Source organism: Eretmochelys imbricata, chromosome 2 (genome assembly GCF_965152235.1).
Source record: "Eretmochelys imbricata isolate rEreImb1 chromosome 2, rEreImb1.hap1, whole genome shotgun sequence".
In the NCBI taxonomy this organism is placed as follows: domain Eukaryota; kingdom Metazoa; phylum Chordata; order Testudines; family Cheloniidae; genus Eretmochelys; species Eretmochelys imbricata.
Window position 1 is genome coordinate 16,442,902 of NC_135573.1, and position 24,661 is coordinate 16,467,562.

At 39.0% G+C, this 24,661-nt stretch overlaps 1 protein-coding gene across 15 annotated transcripts in view; it reads right to left on the reverse strand.

Annotated features, from left to right (window-relative positions):
- Positions 1 to 24,661, reverse strand: part of PHF20L1 (PHD finger protein 20 like 1) — an 80,512-nt gene that overhangs the window by 47,732 nt on the left and 8,119 nt on the right. For 7 of the 15 annotated variants that reach the window (XR_013345069.1, XM_077809768.1, XM_077809773.1 and 4 more), the window contains exons 3-8: positions 13,888 to 14,059; positions 12,566 to 12,650; positions 11,467 to 11,555; positions 8,287 to 8,349; positions 4,042 to 4,249; positions 3,265 to 3,393 (exon numbers count right to left, since the gene is read on the reverse strand). Coding sequence is in view for 14 of the 15 variants with exons in the window: in XM_077809768.1 (XP_077665894.1) it covers positions 3,265 to 3,393; positions 4,042 to 4,249; positions 8,287 to 8,349; positions 11,467 to 11,555; positions 12,566 to 12,650; positions 13,888 to 14,059 (746 nt within the window). In the remaining variant the exon portion in view is untranslated. The remainder of the gene's footprint in view (positions 1 to 3,264; positions 3,394 to 4,041; positions 4,250 to 8,286; positions 8,350 to 11,466; positions 11,556 to 12,565; positions 12,651 to 13,887; positions 14,060 to 24,661) is intronic. The other 8 variants (XM_077809772.1, XM_077809779.1, XM_077809780.1 and 5 more) reach the window with 3 other exon arrangements.

Genomic DNA, 24,661 nt, shown 5'->3' on the forward strand with positions numbered 1-24,661 from the left:
TTCTAACACAAGGAAAAATCTTACAAAGGCAAGTGGATAGACTAGATCAAAGGTTCTCAAACTGTGGTCCCCAGACCACCAGTGGTCTACGAGCTCCATTCAGGTGGTCCATGTATAGTTCCCTCTAAGATGCACGCCTGGGCGGCCGTACACGAGAAAACGAAGAGCCACCCACCTAATTAGTGGAGCTGTGCAGGCGTGGCTCCACTAATTAGATGCCTGGACCCTGGAGAAGACGCACATGTAAGGTGAGGTGGTGGGCTTGGGGGGAATAGGGAATAGGTGGAAGGGGGAAATGGGATGAGAAGAAGGGGTGGGGGGGAATTTGGGACGTGCAGGGCTGTGGTGGCCAGAGAAATAGGCGACTTTCCCCAGCTCCAAGGCTGCGGCTGCTGGGGAGAGACGGCCCTCCTTCCCATCCCCAGTTCAGGGACTGCTGTGGTGGGGGAGAGAGAGCACATCCATCGTATCATAAAGGTAAGACTACGGATATTAAAATAGGAGCTGTGTGTGCTTTTATATGTAGAATAAAAAAACAATTATTATTAATTTTTTTTTAAATATAGCTCTTTTATCCAAAGCGCTTTATAATAGTTAGCTAAAGGTACAAACAACATATGGAAAGATTGAGTTGTCCGCCAAGACCCTCAGCAATTTTCAAGTGGTCCGTGAAAAAAAAGTTTGAAAACCACTGGACTAGATTACCTAATCAGAATTTTCATTCTCTATGATTTAAGAACATAAAAATGGCCACACTGGGTCAGACCAAAGGTCCATCCAGCCCAGTATCCTGTCTGCCAACAGTGGCCAATGCCAGGTGCCCCACAGGGAGTGAACCTAACAGGTAATGATCAAGCGATCTCTCTCCTGCCATCCATCTCCACCCTTTGACAAACAGAGGCTAGGGACACCATTCCTTACCCATCCTGGCTAATAGCCATTAATGGACTTAACCTCCATGAATTTATCCTGTTCTCTTTTAAACTCTGTTATAGTCCTAGCGTTCACAACCTCCTCAGGCAACAAATTGCACATGTAGACTATGCGCTGTGTGAAGAAGAGCTTCCCTTTATTTGTTTTAAACCTACTGACCATTAATTTCATTTGGTGGCCCCCAGTTCTTATATTATGGGAACAAATAAATAACTTTTTTCTTATTCACTTTCTCTACACCACTCATGATTTTATATACCTCTATCATATCCCCCCCTTAGTCTCCTCTTTTCCAAGCTGAAAAGTCCTAGCCTCTTTAATCTCTCCTCATATGGGACTCGTTCCAAACCCCTAATCATTTTAGTTGCCTTTTCTGAACCTTTTCTAATGCCAGTATACCTTTTTTGAGATGAGGAGACCACATCTGTACGCAGTATTCAAGATGTGGGCGTACCATGGATTTATATAAGGGCAATAAGATATTCTCCGTCTTATTCTCTATCCCTTTTTAAATGATTCCTAACACCCTGTTTGCTTTTCTGACTGCCGCTGCACACTGCGTGGACATCTTCAGAGAATTATCCATGATGACTCTAAGATCTCTTTCCTGATTAGTTGTAGTTAAATTAGCCCCCATCATATTGTATGTATAGTTGGGGTTATTTTTTCCAATGGCCATTACATTATCCACATTAAATTTCATTTGCCATTTTGTTGCCCAATCACTTAGTTTTGTGAGATGTTTTTGAAGTTCTTCACAGTCTGTTTTGGTCTTAACTATCTTGAGCAGTTTAGTATCGTCTGCAACCTTTGCCACCTCGCTCTTTACCCCTTTCTCCAGACCATTTATGAATAAGTTGAATAGGATTGGTCCTAGGACTGACCCTTGGGGAACACCATTAGTTCCCCTCTCCATTCTGAAAATTTACCATTTATTCCTACCCTTTGTTCCCTGTCTTTTAACCAGTTCTCAATCCATGAAAGGATCTTCCCTCTTATCCCATGACAACTTAATTGACGTAAGAGCCTTTGGTGTGGGACCTTGTCAAAGGCTTTCTGGAAATCTAAGTACACTATGTCCACTGGATCCCCCTTGTCCACATGTTTGTTGACCCCTTCGAAGAACTCTAATAGATTAGTAAGACATGATTTCCCTTTACAGAAACCATGTTGACTTTTGCCCAACAATTTATGTTCTTCTATGTTTAAGTAATAGGGACTCCAGGTGACCCTGATAATAGATCCACTGGGAAACTAGTATTTTTAAACAGTGCTAGTTCTTCATTCACAAATCCATATACAACACTACTAACATACATTTAACAACCAGATAATAGAAACAGCCAACAGTTTTAAACCTGATGTTCAGATTATTTTTTTTTCCATTTTATGCACAGAGCTTGTTGTTGCCCAGCCAATAAGTAGGTGTTTCAGAGCTGCTTTGTCCGGGAACTTTTATTTTATTACTTAATATCTCTAGTAAATAATGTTGGTGAGGAGACCCAGCTCACTTGAAGATGCCTAAAGAAAAACTAAAGCAGAGGCAGATATCTTTGACTTCAAAGTCTTCTGCAATCAGTGGCCCCAAGAAGAAGCTACTTCTTAACAGAGGTTGTTATCCATACTGAACAGTCTGCTACAAGATATAGGTACTGCATTCCCTGGTAAATCAGATACCCTCACAACCAATTCAGAACACACTAAACTGAAGGCATATCACTTAGTGAACTCTGGGCTCTCCTAAAGTAACACATTTAGAACACTGGAATACTGCAAATCCGTCAGTAACCCAGGTGACTTTTCATTAAGGAGTTGTTATCAAGCTTCTGTGCCCCACAAGGATCCACTACAGGAAATTGTATTCTATTCCTTACCACGTGTGTTATATCAGTTTGCTGCATTTTTTTTCAAATTAAGCAGAACATTGTCTCCAATCCAAGATGTGCAAAGACATTACTTAAAAAAAACATATTAATCAATCATGAATTTACTGCAAAGCAGAACCCCACTAATTTGCAGTACTGAGTGGAAGTCATTAGGAGTTTATGCAATTCATAAATTAACAAACAAGATCTCAATTCTGCACCTTGTTCAAGACAGGAGAACCCCTGCACTTATGTGGGCCCCAAATACAGACCTTACGTCAAAATCTTGGAACAGGGTTGGCTTTATTACTCTTTGTGTAGTGCTTTGAGATCATCAAAAACAATAACTGCAAAGTATTAATATAACTAACAGACACGTACTGATCTACCGTAGCACTTTATGTACAAGCGTAAACATTTGGATATGTTAAAAAGTAATGATGTTCTCAATAAAAAGGTAATTTACCAGTGATTTTGTTAAGACGAGCTCTCTTTGCCTGAAATGAGTTGCCTAGATTACTTTTCCTCTTGTTCGATAATGTATTCTCTGCCCGCACAAATGCCATCTTTGGAACGTCTACTACTGGGAATCCTACTTTTAAAAGAACAGACATGGAAGAGTTCATCTACAAATTCACATCTCATAAACATTTCTTACCAACTGTAAATATTTCAATGCAAACTATATTCTAAGATGAATGAATAGGCTTTTATGTGCCATAACAGGCAGTTTAAAGATTTATAATTAACAATATACAGAAAAATATTACCTTGAAATTTTAAGTAATAAGTTAACAGATATTAACTTTGTTGACGTGATCAGGATTTACTGATTCAGAGGTAAAGTCTAGATGGCCCTTAAAACATGAAGGCATATGTATTACATTGTCTTCAAAAATATCTAGAAATCTCCATTATAACCATGAATCATTAGAATTTTAGTTTTTAAAAAAAACTCATAAGGGAAAATGAAATAAGAGATCTAGAAAAATAAACTTCTGATCTCTTCTGAGCCACTTAGGAAGCAGAAATTTGCACATAAATCTAAATGATTAACACTGTTGCAGATCTCAGTATTGAAGTGTACTAGGATACAAACACCAACTTCCTCTAGTCTAGAACCATTGGCAGTACCATTTTGCAACATGAACAAAAGAGATTCTGAGGCCAATAGTAACTGGACAGGCGGAAAAAACAATATTTGCAGCCTTTAGAAAAATAAGCACTAGAATATAGTTTGTACCGAACGTTTCACTCGATGTAGGCTCCTCTTCTTTTTTCTGGACTTCCTGTATGATCGTAGAGGTTGAGGTTTCTTCCTTCTTTGAAGGTACTTTAAACCATTTTCTCTCCTCTTTATCTTTATTGCTGTTTGCACTGGTCCGCGGTTTACTTCCTGCTTTGTTCTTGGCTGCTGCTGCTGCTGCAGCTTTGACCAAAGCTATCCAATCCTCCAAAAAGAAAACAAAGGTGGAGGAGCATTAGTAGCTGTTTGCGACATTCAAACAGAATCCATTTACAAATAGTGACCAACCTCATCCAGAATTGACAAGTACATTTATGTTTAGTTTTATGACTACTGCCCGTGATTCAGTAAAATGTACTTTCCAAATTGTCTACATAGTCTAACTAGAATCTACCTCGTGGATTTAAAAAAAATAACAAAAACACTGCATATGGAAATTAATCTCTATGATTAGCCTTTCAAGCACTATTGTGCCCTAATAACTAATCTGTAAGCTATAAGAGTTACAGCAATACAGGAACTGTCATACTGGAACAGACCATTAACTCCATTATCCTGTCTCTAGTTGTAGCCTACACTAATCTAGCTATTTCAAATGGAAGACCAATCCCTCTGTGCCCCACACATGTCTATCAAACTACACAATCCATGGGCAGGAGAATTCTTTCTAACCTAAGCCGAGGATCAGGTAATGACCTGAAGCAATGGTAACTCTGGGACAGCAATTTTTAGAGTAACTGCAAATTCTGTTCCTACTGTATTCAATTTTCAAGCTTCATCCAATAATCTCAAATGGCTCTATAAACAGCAATTAACTGTCACAATCCACCTGCAAGGTAGGAAGAGATTACTATCATTTTAGAGATGGGTAGGTAAACTGGCACACAGGGAATTCAAGTGACTTGCCCTTGGCCACACAGTGAATCTAGGTGTCTTGACCCAGATCCCCTCTTCTAACGACTTGACAACTCTACCACAGTAAGCCAATTGTCTTAACATCTTGCAGCAGTGTTTTCCATGGAAACATTTTGTTACAATTTGAATGAATGAAAACAATTGAACATATTTTTAAACTTTTTGAAATAAAAGATTTATTGACCACATGACTGTTTGATCTCATTAATGTTTTATATCTGTATGTACATATGTTATGTTTAAATTGTACTGTGTGTGCATGTGTGTGAAATATGGATTATAAATATCCCTAGAGCAAAGACCACATTTTCTTCTCTGTTTGGTGGAGACAGCGCTCAGTAAGTAATCAAGTATTTCCTTTATTCATTTAAAATGTGCTGAATTTAATCTGGATTATTTCCTTGTTAGTGTATTATGGAATACATTAAAAAACAATACCTGATTGGCTTTCACTCTTCCAATCATACTTGACTTATTTCTAAACTAGACAATTGTAATCCTTTTAATCTCTTTACATATGGAAACCTCTCCATCCAATACCTCTACCATTTTTTCCAATTACCATTCAGTGGACCTTTTCTATTTTCTGTGCCCCCTTTAAGGTGTCATGAGGACATATCTTCAGTTAAAATCTTTTTCTGCATTATTCTCTATCCCTTCTTCATACAACCCAACCGTTAATTTATATTTCTACCACTTTTCTGCACTGAATATGCATCTCCACTGTGTAATCAACTACACATTTTGTGACAGTGATAGTTTCAACACACCAATAGTAAGCAAGGTCCCTTTTTCAGGAATTAGACAGTGATGCAAGAAGATCAGGTAACTTTCCTGTGACGTTGACTGTTTCTTCTCTATAACATTACACCTCTATCCCGATATAATGCTGTCCTCGGGAGCCAAAAAAAATCTTACCGCGTTATAGGTGAAACCATGTCATACCAAACTTGCTTTTGATCCACCGGAGCGTGCAGCCCCGCCCCCTCGGAGCGCTGCTTTACTGTGTTATATCAGGTCGCGTTATATTGGGGTAGAGGTGTATTTGCTTCTCATTCTCCCCTCATCCTGCGGTCCCCCAGGATAAGTTAGTTATGCATGTGTCTGAATATCATTAACTTAGAATTCACCTCCACAGATTTAGATACCACCAACTACACATATTGAAAAGACAAAGCCCCTACCCCAAAGAGTTTCCAGTATGAATCTCTTCTGAGCTAACCTACGAAACTAACTGTAAAAGTGTAGACATGTGGATCTTCAACAACGTATACTATACTCATTTGTGCCCGGTCACAAAATTGAAGAAATCTTTCATTTGGTGCAGCTTCATATAGTAGCATTATTATTTATACAGCACCAGAGATATGGATGGTACCTTATAGATGGGAAAGAAAAGACAATTCTAGTAACAAAGAGCTTACAATGCAAGAGACACAACATAGGAAAACAACAGTAAAAAGGAGAAAGGGAGAGAGAATGTCATGAAGATACTTGTAGTTCATGTATGCTGGTAGACCCCCTTCTGTGATTTATATTTAAATGTGTATTTACTTAGTGCAGTTTAGGTAAACAAGTTGATAGATGTGAGCATGTGATGGAACGTACAGATCCTTGGTGCCCCATAGGTGGCACTGCATGAGTGATGTCCATAAGTGGGGGTCCTGCTGAGTCACACAGTGGCATGGTGATTTGGGTTAAATCCCAACAAGGTTTCTAAGGTCAGGCTTTCAAATTCCCATAGGAAAGTGCCACCCTGAGAGGAGGGTGACTGGGGCTTGGTTTCTACCTTTACTTGTGCACAAGTTTTTTTTTAAGCCCAGGCCATACAAGGTTTTGGAGGTGCAGGTAAGGAGGAACCACATAGAGACTGCATGACTAGAAGCCAAGACAGGAAGGTCTGGAGACAAGAACTGTCCTATTTATATTGTTCTGTGTTTAAAGACTGTTATACACAATGAAGGAAACTGGCCAGAGACTTCGCTAGTCTATTTTTATTTTGGTTGAGTGCCCTATGACAGATCATTTCATGTGTAAGAAACTAAGGGATGTAATCTTCTCTTGATAAGCACAGAAATTCCTGTTCAGAAAGAAACCGTCTCCAAATGTAAGTTCAGAGTTTATTTACAACCTTTTATAAAACTTGTATAAGGAAAAATAAAGAGAAGAAGAAGAAAGGTGGACTCTAAATCTGAATGAGTTTGAAGTCTTTCTTGAATTGGGATTGTTACCTGGTCTCTAACGTAACAGCCAGCCACAATACTGAGATGTAGCCAGACTCAGTAACCTGTCATTCAAATAATTTTAATCATATCAGTAACAGCAGCTTTTTTGGCATGCACTGTGTATACAAATCCCAAGATCCAGTTACTACCAAGTTAGAATAGAGCAATCTCAAGTACAGTTCTCCTGAAATAAGTTCATCCCCTTCCTCCCCAGTGCTCTGAGTAGCCATTATGAATCACTTTGTTCTGATTACCCATTGCCTTCAGAATTCCCTATGATCAAATCACAGCAAACATGGCGGCCTCCACTTCTAAGCCACAATGTTCACCCCAAATGACCTTTTTTCCCTTCAGTATTTCCTCCTTGCCACTTAAGGAAGGCTTAGTTCCTTTCTTTCTCCTCCTATCCCCACTACAAACATTTTTTTAATTAACCTGTCCAGGGCTATATGGGATAACAGAGTAATAGGAAGCAGTCAGGAGATAAAGCAGCAGTTGTGGTTTTGGACAAATGGATGGAATTCTGAGAAAAGTCAATGCAAACCATACAGTCATTACAAAAATCAGATCAACTAAGCCAAACTTCAGGAAACTGCATAATAAAGAAATAAGTTAGTAGGAACCATCCAGCATACCTATATATTGATTGGCTAGAACAACTGCATTTTAATAATCATACAACTGCAACAGTGGGAAGGCAAAAAGCAGTAGCATTTCTAAAATCCATCCCTTCTGCCAACACCTGGATTTATGTCCTGCCACCTCTCTCTTCAGCTATCACAACTACCACCTCTTTACTTCTCTGTCTTCCTCTTCTGGCACTCCTACCACATTACCCCTCCCACCACGCACATCCACACCCACACCCACACCCACACACCCCTTTCTAGTTCACTGGCTGTTTCTAAATCAAGACTGGATTCCTTGCTCTCACATTCAACACCTGATACAGCTCTGCCCTACCTACATCTATGATCTCAGGTCTTGTTTTCTCCTATCATCTCTTCTTTGTCTCTGTCCCAATTGTGCCTTTTATCCTCAGCTTCCTCTTCCTATGTACCAAGTTCCCTCCCTCTCCTTCAAATCCCTCCTCAAAACTCACTTCTTTTGGTTCGATTTCCGTCACTAATCTCAGCTCCGGCGCTATCTGCTCCCTCTCGCGCGCCTAATTATATTGAAGATAAAACAAAAAAACATGAAACAGAACAAATAAGTTATCTGAATTATTTGTAAGTACTCCCCAAGGGCAGTTTTCATTCTCCCCCTTTTCCATTTCTTCTCTTTCCCATCTCTGTTGCATTTCTGTCTAAATTTTAAAACGTAGCTAATCCAAGCAGGAACCTGGTCTGTACTCTCATATAAATAAGAATACAAAAATGTTTGTATAGTTTTTGTTTTTGCCTTTCCACCCTCACAGCTGAAACTTTTGAATACACACAAATACTGTAGTATTAAAAAAAATTTACTTAGAATGTTACAAGTTCTACAGTATCACTCACTTTAAAGAGACAATGTGAACTTAAAATCACATTTCCATCTGAAAATATTACACCTATTTTTGTTACAAATAACTCCAAAGATTACTGGAGTAGAAAAATCAAAGAATAGTCTCTTCTTCAGTGTGCTCAATTTGTGCATTTGACAGTACTTTGGGTATAACCACTTTCACTGTTCTAATGGTCACTTGCATCACTCATGCACTGCTCTTAGGTACACACAAGAGACGACACAAGTAACAAGGGGAGCAGAAAAAATCCTTACACAAAAATGTTAATGAAAGTTATATTTTATATGGACTCACTATTTTAAAGGTGATAGAAAATGAATTTGTAGGCAACTTTTAGTGAATTAAAAATATCAAAAAACATTGCCTCTGTAATTCTCACGTCAGCTTGCACACTAATGGACAAAATTATTTTTGCGGACATTCAACATCTTCAGAAAAAAACGTTGCATGTTAATACCTTACTATTATTTTAAAAGTAATACAATTTTAAACCTAAATGCCAACTCTCTCAGGGTGCGGTTTCTATACAAGCATTTGGGGGGGAAAGGGGAGGGCAGGAGGGGGAGAAATCCCAACAGGAAAAAGGTTCTGGGTCTGAATTTAACAAATAGTATCACAGGTTCATCTGATGCATGACTTTCATACCAAATTATGTTGGGGGGGGGTGTCTTCTTTGAGAAATCATACAAAAACCTATGCCTGTCCAATAATTCCTGGTAAGTGCCTTCTTTTAGAATAAAAGAACAGTTTTAGTATGAAACAAAGCTTAGTCTTAGATAACTTTGACCTTCAAACCAATCTTAGGTTGTATTTTTATTTTTACAACACAAATACTTCTGAAATAAAGATGGATATTTTTTGCCATAGCAGAATAGATTTACCTAGCCTCCTGTCCAGCAGTTATGCTATTACTTAAAAAATGAAACCCAAAGCCTGCTTTGAGACCAAGAGATTTGTACTCCTGCCTCTGATTTTGGGGATTTAGAAATGTCAAAGTTAATCTCATCTTTCATTTTAAATGTGAACGTTTTCTAGCCCGTGTAGAAATCAAAATTAATTGCCAAAAATACAAGTTTGTCCCAGTGATTATTCCTCAAGATCTCCACTACAGCCACTCAGGTTTGGCATCAGACACATGAAATCCAACACCACAAGTGTCTCAATATTTGAAGAAAAGCAGAATAATTTTTTGTGTTTATAAGAGTGCCATTTGGGCTGCCATCTATGGCACTAACACTCCTATAGACTTCCTCCCAGTTATTGACTTGTTGTTTCAACTGAGTTTTTGTTTCTCTGCTGAGAAGCCAAAGTGGCCTTCAGCTACAGAGTAGTATCTCAATAGTGCAACAGACAACATGATTTAGTGGAACAAGCAAAGGTTTGAGAGCAGGGAACTTCTGAACTCTAATCCAAGCTCACTGTTCTTCTTTATTCAAGTTGCAACTTCCCTGCCTAAGTTTCCCTATTTGTAAAATCAAATGAAATAATATTTAACGTCTTACCTCATTGGGTTATACACATTAATGTTTGTACAGAAACTCAACAGAATGCACATAACCATCCAGCAAGAGGCTGACGGTAATGTGAGTAGGGATTTCTGTGCTTAACTATTTAAAAAAAAAAAAAGGATTAAAGTCTGAAGGTGCCCCAAATAATCCATTGCCTGTCCGTCTCCAAAGTCCTAACATTCTTTGTGTGATTGTCATATCATGATTTAAAGCTATCAGTTACACAGAAGCATGCACAAATTATTGTTTAAAAGGCCCTCCCATTTCTCCATTTGCAAATAGTCATATAAAAACCAAACCCAGTAATTTATTCATTTTTATAAGTCATTTTCCAGAGCAGATTAGACATTTGAATTCTGCTCTTCCAAGTAAAAACAATTTCTTGAAAAACTGGGGACTATAACTATTTGCGTTTTATCAAATTTACTTGCTCCTTTTTAGCAAGTTTCGACAATCATTTCATTTTTTTTAAAAATAGCTAAAATTTCTCATTACCAGCACAATTATTTTAAAAAGATTAGGAGGACTTGTGGCACTTTAGAGACTAACAAATTTATTTGAGCATAAGCTTTCGTGAGCTACAGCTCACTTCAAATCAGGCTTCATACAAACTTGAAGACTGGATAAAACTTGGATAAAATTCCTAAGTATTTAAGTTAAAATCCTGCTATTTATCTTAGATTGTATCTCTGTATCTCATAACCTGCCTCCCTTCCTGGTTGGGTGCTACTCTCTTCTGTGACGGCATTGAGACTGTCACAGATAGAGGAATATCTGCCCATTTTGGCACAGGGAGATAAAAAAATGAACTAACTCTGAATTAATAGAAGAAAGTGGTAGAAATCTGACATTGTAACAAATCCACCAGCAGCGGCCCACTGATGGGCTAAGGCCTCTTCTAAAAGGTCATAAAGGAGGAGAGAACCTGTTAGCCCCTATGTGGTCCTGGGTTGGGACCACTGGAAAGAGAATGGTCAGGGAACAGATGAGCCAGTGAGGAGAGCATACTGCACTCAGAGGTTTCATAATTGAGAGGAGATCACTAGCACAGCACATGCTAGGGCATCCCCTGAAGTTAAGAACTGGTGAACCAACATACTGAGGGACCTAAAGAGAAGGCAGCAGTAAGTTTAAAATCATTTGTGTTACATGACCCTTCCTGCATGGGGCATTCAGCAGATAATTTGTTCTCAGGTCACTGTTAATACCACATGCCCTGTTTAGTAGTCAACACAAACAAGCAAGAAAAGACACCTAATATCCTCACCTGCCCTTTGGCATCCTCAGGCATAGATTTGATATGCATCCTTTTTAGACATCGAATAACTCCATCATAGAACTGTACTGTGAAGGTTCCTAAAACAGGATTGATGCAATCACTATGAGTAGTTAGAAACATACGTACCTCACTACTTCCCCAAAATGCTACAAATACACAGTCATTTCAGACCCGGTCCTGTATGTGACATCAGTGAGTGCTTTGGCTCTGCAAATACTATAGGACTGAGCATCTATTTAAAATTCTTCCCTTTATAGTTACAGTCACATATCCTCCTTGGATACATCAAGATTAAAAGGGACACAATCAAGACAGAAGTGCTTAAAAAACCCTCTTTACTCACAATGAAAAACTCAGTGTTGAGTTCGTTACTGAGATAAGTGTTTGTGGTTTCAGGACCTTGGACAGTTGTACTACAACTGTAAAACCTATTTTATATGATTACATTTCTCACAGCTTGGACAATAAGTAATGCTTCATTTTTGTTTATAAATTTCCAATTTATTAATCCAATGATGCCATGTATTATCAGTACATTTAAACCCACACCCAAAAACAATTTTCATTCATTTTTAAATACAATAAAAGCATTGCAATAGATATAAAATCAAAACAATGCAAACGTCAAACTACTTTAAATTTTATGCCTAAGTTAGCTGGCATTTTCCTTTTAATATTGCATTTATCTTATTTCACTGATTACCAAAGCTCAAAAATGAGATTTTGAATGTTTTCTAGAAGAACTGAGGTACTGTAAGCATATAAGTATAAACCCAAACCAACCGTACTGTGAAGGGTTCTATAATATTGAGGCAAGGATGTTCATCTCACTACTATAAATGAAAGTTACATTAACTACTGAGTGGAGGAGGTACCCCAAGTTTTTAACTTCATAGAAATAAAAGATGATAAATGCTCACTAGATCAAACCCATTCCTCCCCTCATAGAATAACAATGCTTCCAACAGTATGTTTAACATAGTGAATAAAACCGTATGTAAACACATTTTGATTTTAAACAGATAATAGCAGTGTTCCTGGTAAACAAAGAGAAGTACTTACAGATGCATTGTATTTATATACATACCCTCCTTGTTAATTGCTTCAATCTTAGCAGGGTAATATCGACAGTCTGTCCAACGAGCTAGCACCTCTTCTCCAGGTTTAAAATCCTATTTTAAACAATTTTAACTGTTAATATCTTGCCCTGCAAACCTTTCCTAAACAAACTTAAGCTTTATAACTTAGCGATATTTTCCTTGAAAAAAAATTAATACCATTAGGTTTGAAAGAATTCAATTTTTACTTTTTATAACTTTGACAGATAATATCGATCTTTATTTTTAAATATTTTTAAAATGTTTATTGATCAAAACTTTGACATTTCTTGGAAGTGGGGGGTGTCAGAATTATTTAAAGACAGTAGCTGCTGACATTCATAAAGTTAAAGCTTTATAACTGTTAAAACACAAATTACCTACATCACATGTCAAAATATACAAATTAAAATTTACAAAGTAAATATCCTTAAGTTCTCAAGCAGCATTTTTCTTTTTTTTTTAAACTTTGCCGATGTGTAAATTTTGATCTTAGGGCTGTCAAGCAATTAATAATAATAGAATACCATTTATCCAAAAATATTTAAATGTTTTCTACATTTTCAAATATATTGGATTTCAATTACAACACAGAATACAAATATGAATCTTTACCGCACCTGGCATGTAAATACTTTGCAATGCCAGCTACAAAAGTGCCATGCAAATGCCTGTTCTCACTTTCTAGTGACATTGTAAATAAGAAGAGGGCAGCATTATCTCCTGTATATGTAAACAAACTTGTTTGTCTTAGCAATTGGCTGAAGGAGACACAGGACTGAATGGACCTGTAGGCGATAAAGTTTTACATTGTTTTGTTTTTGAGTGCAGTTATGTAACCAAGAAAAATTCTTTTTAAAAAAATCTATATATGTAAGTTGCATTTTCATGACAATGGACTGCACTACAGTACTTGTTTGAGGTGAATTGAAAAATACTTTATTTTTACAGTGCAAATATTTGTAATAAAAAATAATATACACTTTGACTTCAGTTACAACACAGAATATAATATGTATGAATATGCAGAAAAACATCCAAAATATTTAATAAATTTCAGTTGGTGTTCTATTGTTTAACAGTGCGATTAAAACTGCGATTAATCAAGATTAATTTTTTTGAGTTAATCACGAGAGATAACTGTGATTAATCGACAGCCCTAATTATCACTGATGGAAATATTTTTTCGTCTGTTTGTGTTTTTATGGCGAAATTGATGTTTACAGGCATTAACTGATAAAAATCTAACCCTTCCAAGCCTAAATAAAATAATTTACACAAGGAGTCAGAAAAAAATTATCTTCCTACTTACAACAAATTCATCATCATCTTTTAGCCCTTCTTTCCTTAGTGCTGGTCGTTCCAGGGGTCGTAATCTATTGCTGTCCCAATAAATCCACTCATCATAGCGATGACTCCAACGTTCAAAATGGACCAACATCTTCCCCTCTTCATAGTCTATCTTCTCAATGCGAGATGGATACCTTGAACAACAACAAAAGGAAAGGTGTCAATTGTGCAACTTTTTCCAGCAATGTTTTTCATAAAGACGTATTCATGTAACAGTTTAAACTACTTTGGTGGTGTTAGCTGCACCAACATTTTGTACTAAGAATTAGTTTGGATCTGAAAGAAGTTTTAAACATGTAAAATTGTTGATATGACAATACCTAGCTGCAAAACCTCTACATTCATTAAAAGTGGGTGTGAAAATTCAGATTTAAGGATCAAACTGCTAGGTAATGTTAAGATGGATGCCTTATTTGGGTTAAATATTGGAAGTTTCATGCTTAGCTTTGTATTCATAATTTTGTTGATTAAAGCAAGGAAAGAAGGGTTTGTTTCTTTTGCTTGAGAGATAGAGGGGTGGTGAACTGGCTTTAAAAAAATTAATTCATTACTCTTAATCTGCATAATAAATGTTCCACATACTTGCTTCATTGATTTCAGACAAATCCAAGCTGCTGACTAATCAAAAACAATTGGAGTTGATAGAACATCCCTTTTGAATCAAAGCAGCTGGCTAATTTGCAGCTCAGCGCCACGGACTTTGTCGCTACTGAATCTAATGAACGGTCATTCTTCAATATTAATATTTTTTAAATTGCACATTTATTAAAACACAAACACCAGTATTAATTAAGGACTGTAGGTTCTAGTTGCCCCTCAAACTTTACATATAATCAGTAGAACCAACTACATGTGACTCTCAATCAGAACAACTCTTCATCATCTGAAGTTAGAATTTAACATGGATTTTAATTACCCCCTACTTTGGGATCTGTATAACCAAAATGATTAAGTTTGGCGAAAAGACTTCCCATTTTTTCAAATCTTTAGCTTCTGTGGAAATAAATAATGATCAGGCTGGTGCATTTAGATTCCACAGGAATCCAAGCCACATTATTTAGCTTTGAATTTCTAAGGGCTATTTTGGCTTTAGGAAGCCACTAGTTGGGCAGAAATAAGGCAATATCTAGTCTTCTCACAGAATGTCTACCATCAATATAACCAGATTACATTATTTCAGTTCCATAAAGTCCATACAAGGTTGGTGTGCTGAAATTCAACTGATTTATTTTTTTACGAAAAAAAAAAGAGAGAGAATACATAAATAGATCTGAAAACATAAAGAACCTTCTAAAACTATCTGGTGGATTTTTTTAAGTTTAAGAAATTTCCTCCCAAATTAATATTTTGGGAATCAAGGTTTAACCTAGAAACAATTTCTTGGGAAGTTCTACACTTCCAAAAAACAGGAGTGACAATGGAACAGAAGAGGACAGAGCTACTGAAACATTTATTAAAAAGAAATGTTACAGTGAAAGGAAGGCTGTCTATTTCCAAAACAGGAGACTCAATCTACGTTCTGCAACAATGACAATGTTCCCTCAACATTAAAGGGTGGCAGCTGCTGCAGTCATTTTCTATTCCTACCGCATATTCCCTTACCCTGAAGCTCTGTGCCACCGGATATTGAAAGAGATATTATCAACTTTTTTATTTTCAAATTTCTGACAAAGCAATCTTTAAACAGTAAATCCTAATTTAAAAAAACAAACAAAAGCTTTCTATGAAGTTTAGGGATTTTCTTCTTCCCTGCTGCTTATCAAATTATTTTTCAGCAAATGTCAGCAGACAGACAGTGCAATACATGCCTGGGCCTGTCTCAATTCCCTCCTCTCTCTGTGCTCATTCCCGTCTACCTTTTCTTCAACATCAGCAACAAAGGTCTCCCAATATCTAAACTCCAGACCTGCAGAAGGATTCCAGGGTGTGAAGAACTCCCATCTCACTTGCAATTACCCGATTCTATTTTCCAGATTCCAATTGTTCCCTGGTCCCAGGAAGGTCTCTAGGAAAGGAAGAAACTCTTCCCAGATATCAAATTTATATCACTTCCTGATCTCATGTGGGAAGGAAACATAGCTTTCCATTCCCAAAGCAGACAGTGTGTGTCCTCATCTAGACATTGTTCCTATACAATGCCCCTTCCCTATTTTGTATTGTTCTGTGGCTGGTAGATTTAGTTCTCTGGCTACTAGCTGTCTTGTAAAATTTCCAAGCCCTACTGGGGGTGCATATATTGGTCTGAGCAGAACAGAGGGAGGAATAAACTGGTGAAATACAGAAGTGACCATGCTTTTGGGAGAAGTGGAAAACAATAGGAAAGGAACAAATTGTAAATGAGGCAGTAGAGAACATAGTATATGGAAAAAAGAAGGCGAGAGGAAGATGACACTAAAGACAACTTAGTAAAAGGTGCACCAGTATCTAATACAGAACAAAAAAAAAAAATGAAAGACTGAAGCCAGAGATATAACAAAAAATAAGATGCTGTAAGTAGGATTGGTCGAGTATTATTCAGAAAATCTATTACTTGAACAAAACCAGTGATGTTTGTTGAATATCATCATCAACAAATATATTTTTCCGCCGGTTGATCAGCTTTAGCTGTAAGATACATTTTAACAAGTTATTAGCTAGAAAAGTGACTGACAGTATTCTTATTGTTAATATCTTATACTGAAATAAATGTTACATTTAAACATAATGCTGTGAATTTATAAGGGATACCATTCCTCTGGGGTGAGAGGAGTGTAGCTAGCTAGCTGGCTGGCTGCATTCCTCTGGGGTCAGAGGCGTGCAGCTGGCTGATTAGCCCTGCCCACACCTGAGAAGAGAGCTGGAACTTAGTTACAGTATAAAAGAGGACAGCAGGAAATGCGGGGGCAGGGGAGCATCCTGGGCCACCTTGGTCTCTATAGGCTTATTGAAACAAATTTCAGTTAGAGTCATCCCTTAATGGAGCATGCCCCCAGGAGGTAGCTCAACAGCTCCAGGCCTTAGCTACCCAATGGCTATACCAAGATGGTGGTGGAGCTCATGGACAATATTGTCTTGGAACAATACCTGCACATTCTCCCTGTGGCAGTTCAAACACATCTGCTGTGGAGGAAGTGGAGACAACCAAAAGGTTCTCGGAGGCAGAATTGCCTAGGAGTTAGAAGGGAAGTCTAACTGTAGGCCATCCACACTTAGAATGGCAGTAAGAGATGATTACCTACCAACCCAGCAAGATTCACAGTACTGGTCTCTCTCAAGCAACAAAACTTTACCCCCAATATGAGCCTCCAAAGTCCCAGACTTTCAAGGGCCACCATTGCCCACTCATGATGGGCCATGATTGCCCACTCATGAAGGGCCAGTGGTATGTTATCACTGTGGCTAACCCAGGCACATACAATGGGAATGCCCTATGATGGAAAGTACTATTTGACCAAGCAGGGGAGAATCCAAACCAACCAACAGAACGGACTCCGAAGCCCTTCATGATCCCAATAAAAATAGGTCCAAACATGGTGGAGGGGTATGGACAAACTCTACTTCAACAGGACTTAGTCTGATCCAAAGTCATGGATACAGAGTGGTCAGTCCAGATTTCCTGCATCCATGGAGAAATCCATATGTACCCAACGGCATCTGTCATTTTGCAGGCAGCAGACCAGATAGGGCACCTTCAGATAGGATCACCTACCCCGGCCACTGATCCTGGGACGCAACTGCACACATCTTCAGACCCTCCTGGGAAGAGAATCTGTTCCCTCCACCCCGGACACTCTTCAGATGCAAGAAAAGCCCCCCACCCTCAGATGTCTAGGACCTATTCCCCATTGCTCACTCTGATCTTTCTGAAGTCTCATGGAGTTCCCAAGGCTCACAGAAACAGCCAAAGTCATCTCAGAAAGGAGGACGAACCTAGGTCTGAGGCAGAGGTGACACCATGGAGCCTGGAGAAGAACCTTTCCAAAGGATAGGCCCTGGAGAAGGAACATCCTAACAGTCTGTAGGTTATCCCCTACCCACGTACACTGCGGAGCTCCTTCCCATCCTAGACTACAGCATCCCGAGTTACACCTTTGGCATTGTGGCAGCTCAACAGGATGACCAGACACTCTGGGAATGTTTTAACCAATTCAGCATAGTCAACAAGATGGTCACCTCTGAACACATATCTCTCCAGTTGCCCCGGTTTGAATTCCATGAGACATGTCCAAATTAAAGGACCCAGATATCAACTCCTAGTCCCCAAGCCCAATCAGTGGCAGCTCTACGGCTAGCCCATATTCTTCCCATGGCCAGACACCTCGGTAAGGTGAAAACCCAAGAAAGACTGTTGGCTGGATTCTTTTGGACAGCGATATATAAAGAGGTAACCGATTTCTGCTTACTATGCCCCAGTTGTCAAAAAGTAACCCCAAAGGGTTGGGGCTGGATCCCTTTCATGCCCCTTTTGAATGGATAAGGGATTGATATAATAGGCCCGATCACTTTTGGTACTTGTGGACAATGCCACTTGATATCCAGAGGCAATGCCCCCATGAAACACCTCTGCCTCCACCATAACACAATAGCTGCTCCAAGTGTTTTCCCAGGTTGCCCTTCCATTGGAAGTCATCACAGATCAAGGGACAAATTTCACGTCCCAGGTGCTCCAGTAAGGTTAGGCACCATTGAAAGTATGACCTCTCCAGACCACAATCTACCATTCCTAGATGGATGGTCTGGTGGAGCAGTTCAGTAGGACTCTCAAAAATACATTAAAGGTTTACGGAAACAGAGGCCAAAGACGGGAACCAGCTGCTCCCCTATCTTCTGTTTCCAGTGTGAGAGGTACCACAAGCCTGAACGGGCTTCCACCCTTTCAAGCTTCTTGATGGGAAACAGCCTTGAGGAGTGTCAGACTTGGTTAGTGTGTCTTGATAAACTAAACCCACCCACTCTACCACTGTCCTTCAATGTCTCATTCAAATAAGGGAAAGGTTAGAATGCTTGAGACCCACTTTTCCCAAACTAACCTCTTTCAGGCCTAACGGACCCCAATGTGACAATACAGTAAAGGGTCTAGAGCCAGAAGACCAAGTGCTCCTATTCCTTCCCAGCAAGCTCCTGGACAAATGGCAGGGCCCATATGAAGCATTCCAGTGGGTAGAACCAGTAGATTACAAAATTCATTGTCCAGAAAAGAGAAAACAAAGGCAGATTTATCATGTAAATCTGTTAAAATCCTGGAAGGTCCAGGAAATCCTCTTCATCCATCTGGAGGAGGGAGAAGAGGTTCTGGGGCCTCAGCTTCCTAAACTGGCCAAAACTGGGAGTGAGGAGGTGCCATCTGAGGGTTAGTAAGCAGAAAAAGCAAACAAAACACCCTCCCAAGAGCTTACAAGGTAGTGGTCTTCCCCACAAACAGAACAAACCTCCTTGATGACTCTCCACATCTGCATAGGGCCAGGAGCCAAGCCCATTAGAAAATCCTATCAAATCCCAGAAAGCATGAAACCTGTTAGTTCAGGAAGTACAGGAATTGTTAAGATTTGGTGTAACTGAGGAATCTCATGGCCTCTGGCATAGTCCAGGGATTTCAGTACCAAAGCCAGATGGGACCATCCAATTTTGTGTAGATTTCTACCACATAAATGTCATTTCTGACTATGATGCATATTCGATGCCCTGAGCTGATGAACTGCTGAATCCTCTTGGTCAAGCCCACTTTATCACAACATGAAATCTAACTAAGGGCTATTGGCAAATTCCCCTTACTATCAACTCCCAGGAAAAAAAAGCCTTTTCTACCTCAGTGGACCTATTCCAATTTGTTGCCATGCCCTTTGGTTTGCGAGGGTGACCAGCCACCTTTCAAAGGCTGATGGACCAAGCGTTACTGCCCCACCTTCATCATGCTGCAGCCTACCTAGATTATGTGACGGTCTACAATCAGGACTGGCCCACCCACCTCCAGAACCTAGCAGCCGTTCTTCAAGCCCTAGGAGATGCCCATTTGACAGTAAACCTAAAGAAGTCCAGGGTGAGAAAACAGGATACAAAATACTTGGGGAATCTAGTGCAGAACAGTAAGGTATAACCCCTAATGGACAAACTTGAGGTGCTAGCAAACATCTCCATACCAAAAACTAAAAAGCAGGTCTGGGCCTTCCTAGGTCTATAAAGGTACTATAGAAGATCTATGCCTGACTTTGCCTTATTAGCAACACCTCTTACTGACCTTGTGGGAAAAAAAAATCAGCCCCTCGACAAGTCACGTGGTCCCCCCAGTGTGATTAAGCATTTCAGAAAATTAATCTGATTCTATGCTACAAGCCAGTATTGCACAGACCTGATTTCTCTTGAGAATGCAAGAGACATCTACCACCACAGGTGCAATGCTATTCTAAACCTTCCATGGACAAGAGCACCCTAATCATTTACATAAGTAGGGGAAACCCAGGATTATGTCATCAAGAAAGAATGTCTGACCATACAATGGGCCATAAAGCCATTCAGACACCACTTGTGTTTGGAACACCCTTTGTCTGGGTCACTGACATGTGGCACTGAAGTGGCTCCAAACAATGAAAGACCTGCATGACACACTGAGACTTAGCCCTACAGCCCTTTCAAATTTCAAATAAGAGTATCAGCCTGGGTAGGACCATAGGAATGCTTCTTTTCAAGAACTGAAAAGGACTGGGTGCTTGGCAGAGACAGCCCCAAAACTCCCATTCAACAGGGGAGGGGGAAAAGTATGGGAAGGTATAAGGGATACCATTCCTCTTAAATCAGAGGAATGCCACTGGCTGATTAGCCCCTCCTACTACACCTGAGAAGAGAGCTGGAACTTAATTAGCTGATCCTTACAAAAGACAGCAGCAGAAAATGGAAGGAGGGACTGCAACACCTTCCAGAAAGTTAAGGAACAAGGGCTGTGCTCCCCATGGACTGCTACTGGAGTGACAGCAGAGAGAAATTGCTCCAGAAACCAAATGGACGGAAGTTGCAACTGTCTGAAGTGCTTTGTTACTGAGACTCTGAGGTAAGCGCCAGGAAGTTTTGGGTTGCTGAGGTTTCTAGCATGAGGGGGAAATTTGGGGGAAGGGACTACTCGGCCTGCACAGACTTTGAGGAGAGTCTATGAGGTTTTGATTTGTTTTGTTAGCACGTCTTAAAATAAAACAATGAACCCTGCTGGAAACTGCTTCCCTGGATTCTGTGGGAGAGCTCAGACAGAACTAACCCAGGGAGCGAGCTGGCTCTGCAAGAATAAAACCTAGTCCAGTAGGAGGAGGCAGCTATAAGAAAAGCCTCAAACCTTTACAAATAAACAGTAGTATTTCCATTAAACAATATTTCTCAGCATAGATTTGTAGGCAGGCCAGAATGATGAGTTGCAATACAAAAAAAAAAAAAAAAAATGGAACTTATTAGCTAGAGACAAAGGGTAACAAGAAAACCCAAATACATTAGAAGCAAGAGGAAGACCAAAGACAGGGTAGGCCTGTTACTCTATGGCGGAGGGGGGCAATAACAGAAAATGTGGAAATGGCAGAGGTGCTTAATGACTTCTTTGTTTCAGTTTTCACCAAGAAGGTTGATGGTGATTGGACGTTTAACATAGCGAATGCCAGTAAAAATGAGGTAGGCTCAGAAGAGGCTAAAATAGGGAAAGAAGAACTTAAAAATTACTTAGACAAGTTAAAAGAAAAGGAGGACTTGTGGCACCTCAGATTAACAAATTTATTTGAGCATAAGCTTTCGTGAGCTACAGCTCACTTCATCGGATGCATCCACTGAATGTATCCAATGAAGTGAGCTGTAGCTCACGAAAGCTTATGCTCAAATAAATTTGTTGATCTCTAAGCTGCCACAAATACTCCTTTTCTTTTTGTGGACACAGACTAACACGGCTGCTACTCTAAAACTTAAGACAAGTTAGAGGTCTTCAAGTTTCCAGGGCTTGATAAAATGCATCACAGAATACTCAAGCAGCTGACTGAAGAGATATTTGAGCCATTAGTGATTTATCTTTGAGAAGTCCTGGAAGACAGGAGAGATTCCAGAAGACTGGAAAAGGGAAAATATAGTGCCAATCTATAAAAAGAGAAATAAGGACAACCCAGGGAACTACAGACCAGTCAGCTTAACGTCTGTATCCAGAAAAATAATGTAGCAAATAATTAAGCAATCCATTTACAAACATCTAGAAGATAAGGGGATACGTATACAGTCAGCATGGATATGTCAAGAACAAATCGTCAAGAACATGGATACGTATACAGTCAGCATGGATATGTCAAGAACAAACCAACCTGATAGCTTTTTTTGATAGGGTAACAAGCCTTGTGGACAGGGGGAAGCGGTAGACATGGTATATCTTGACTTTAGTAAACCCTTTGAGACTGTCTCACATGACCTTCTCATAAACAAACTAGGGAAATGCAATCTAGATGGAGCTGCTATAAAGTGGGTGCAAAACTGTTTGGAAACCATTCCCAGAGTGTAGTTATCAGTGATTCACAGTCATGCTGGAAGGGCATAACAAGTGGGGTCCCACAGGGATCAGTTCTGGGTCCAGTTCAGTTCAATATCTTCATCAGTGATTTAGATAATGGCATAAGAATAAAGTTAAAGTTTTAAGACGATATCAAGCTGGAAGGGGTAACAAGTGCTTTGGAGGATAGGATTAAAATTCAAAAAGATCTGGACAAATGGTATGAAGTAAATAGGATGAAATTCAATCAGGACAAATGCAAAGTACTCCATTTAGGAAGGAACAATCAGTTGCACACATACAAAATGGGAAATGACTGCCTAGGAAGGAGTACTGTGGAAAGGGATCTGGGGGTCATAGTGGATCACAAGCTAAATATGAGTCAACAGTGTAACGCTGTTGCAAAAAAAAGCAAACATCATTCTGGGATGTATTAGCAAGAGTGTTGTAAGCAAGACACGAGAAGTAATTCTTCCGCTCTACTCCATGCTGATTAGGCCTCAACTGGAGTACTGTGTCCAGTTCTGGCAGCCACCTTTCAGGAAGGATGTGAACAAATTGGAGAGAGTCCAGAGAAGAGCGACAAAAAATGATTAAAGGTCTAGAATACATGACCGATGAGGGAAGGCTGAAAAAATTGGCTTTGGTTAGTCTGGAAAAGAGAAGACTCAGATGGAACATAACAGCTTTCAAGTACGTAAAAGGTTGTTACAAGGAGAAGGGAGAAAAATTGTTGCTCTTAACCTTTGAGGAAAGGACAAGAAACAATGGGCTTAAACTGCAAGAAGGGAGGTTTGGGTGGGACATTAGGAAAAACCACCCTAACAGTTTGGAAGTTAAGCACTGGAATAAACTGCCTAGGGAGGCTGTGGAAGCTCCATCATTAGAGATTTTTTAAGAGCAGGTTAGACAAACACCTGTCAGGAATGGCCTAGATAATACTTAGTCCTGCCATGAGTGCAGGGAACGGGACTAGCTGACCTCTAGAGGTCCCTTCCAGTATTATGATTCCATGATTAAGCCTAAATCCCAGTCTTTAGAGATGAGACTATTAATCCACTGAACCACAGTGTCTGCTAAAATGACTGCCTGCCAAATTCAACTAAGAATAACTTTGCATGGATCCAGCAAACAAGACCAAAAATACTGTGATTGAATCTGCTATTTTAAGACCATTTGCCTTGAAGTCCACACATTGTAACATTTTAGATCCTACATCTTCAAGCTATGGATGCTTGAACAGTTGTCAGTTTGTAAATAGGTATGCCAAAATTCACTACTGGAAAAAGGAAGTGTGTGAATATTCTAACTTTTTTTTCTTGATTGAATAGCTCATATCTCAATATCTCACTGAAGTTCCCAGGTCCAAAATTTGCTGCCTTAGAATTGCTATAGTGTAATCTGAAACCTTACAGTAGTTCCCGCTGTGGGTTTTCAAGCAATAATTAACAAACATTCTACCCAGAGCTGTGTTGACAAATTTTGATGAGTCACATAACATAAGCAAAAGATTTGTCAATAAGAGCCATGTTAACTTCCATTTCATTTGGAAGAATTAATAGAAAAATGATGTCTGCTATATAGAATAAAAACACATGAAGTTCCCTCAAACCCAACAGACTATTATAAATGGAAATTATAAAATTACCATATATTGATGTTCAATGGTAGAAGTGTTTTTGAATGTATACTTTCCCATCCAGTCACAATTTCCATTTGACTAAATGTTCATTTTTAAATTAATCAGATTGAGTTTAAAATAGATTTACCAAGAGTTCTTTACTACAGCACAAATGGAAAAGACACTATACAGATGAAGTTCTGAAATAATGAATAAACCTGTTTTCCTTAAAAAGAAAAGGAGTACTTGTGGCACCTTAGAGACTAACAAATTTATTTGAGCAAATAAATGTTAGCCTCTAAGGTGCCACAAGTACTCCTTTTTCTTTTTGCAGATACAGACTAACATGGCTGCTACTCTGAAACCTGTTTTCCTTAAGTTATTTGCATGAAAACAGTCTACTTCTGCTTGATATCAAACAATTGTTGTTCAAAAACAAAAAATCCTCATTTGGTAGCTTTCAATAATTAACTCAACAGGTTGCAAACATATTTGAAACAGTATTCACTAATCCCAAAAAGGATCACATGACATTTTGATTTAAAAAAAACTAGTGATATAAAATTAACATGGCACACATTAAATGGATTAAAAACTGGCTACCTGAGAGGTCTCAAAATATAACTGTAAATGAGGAGT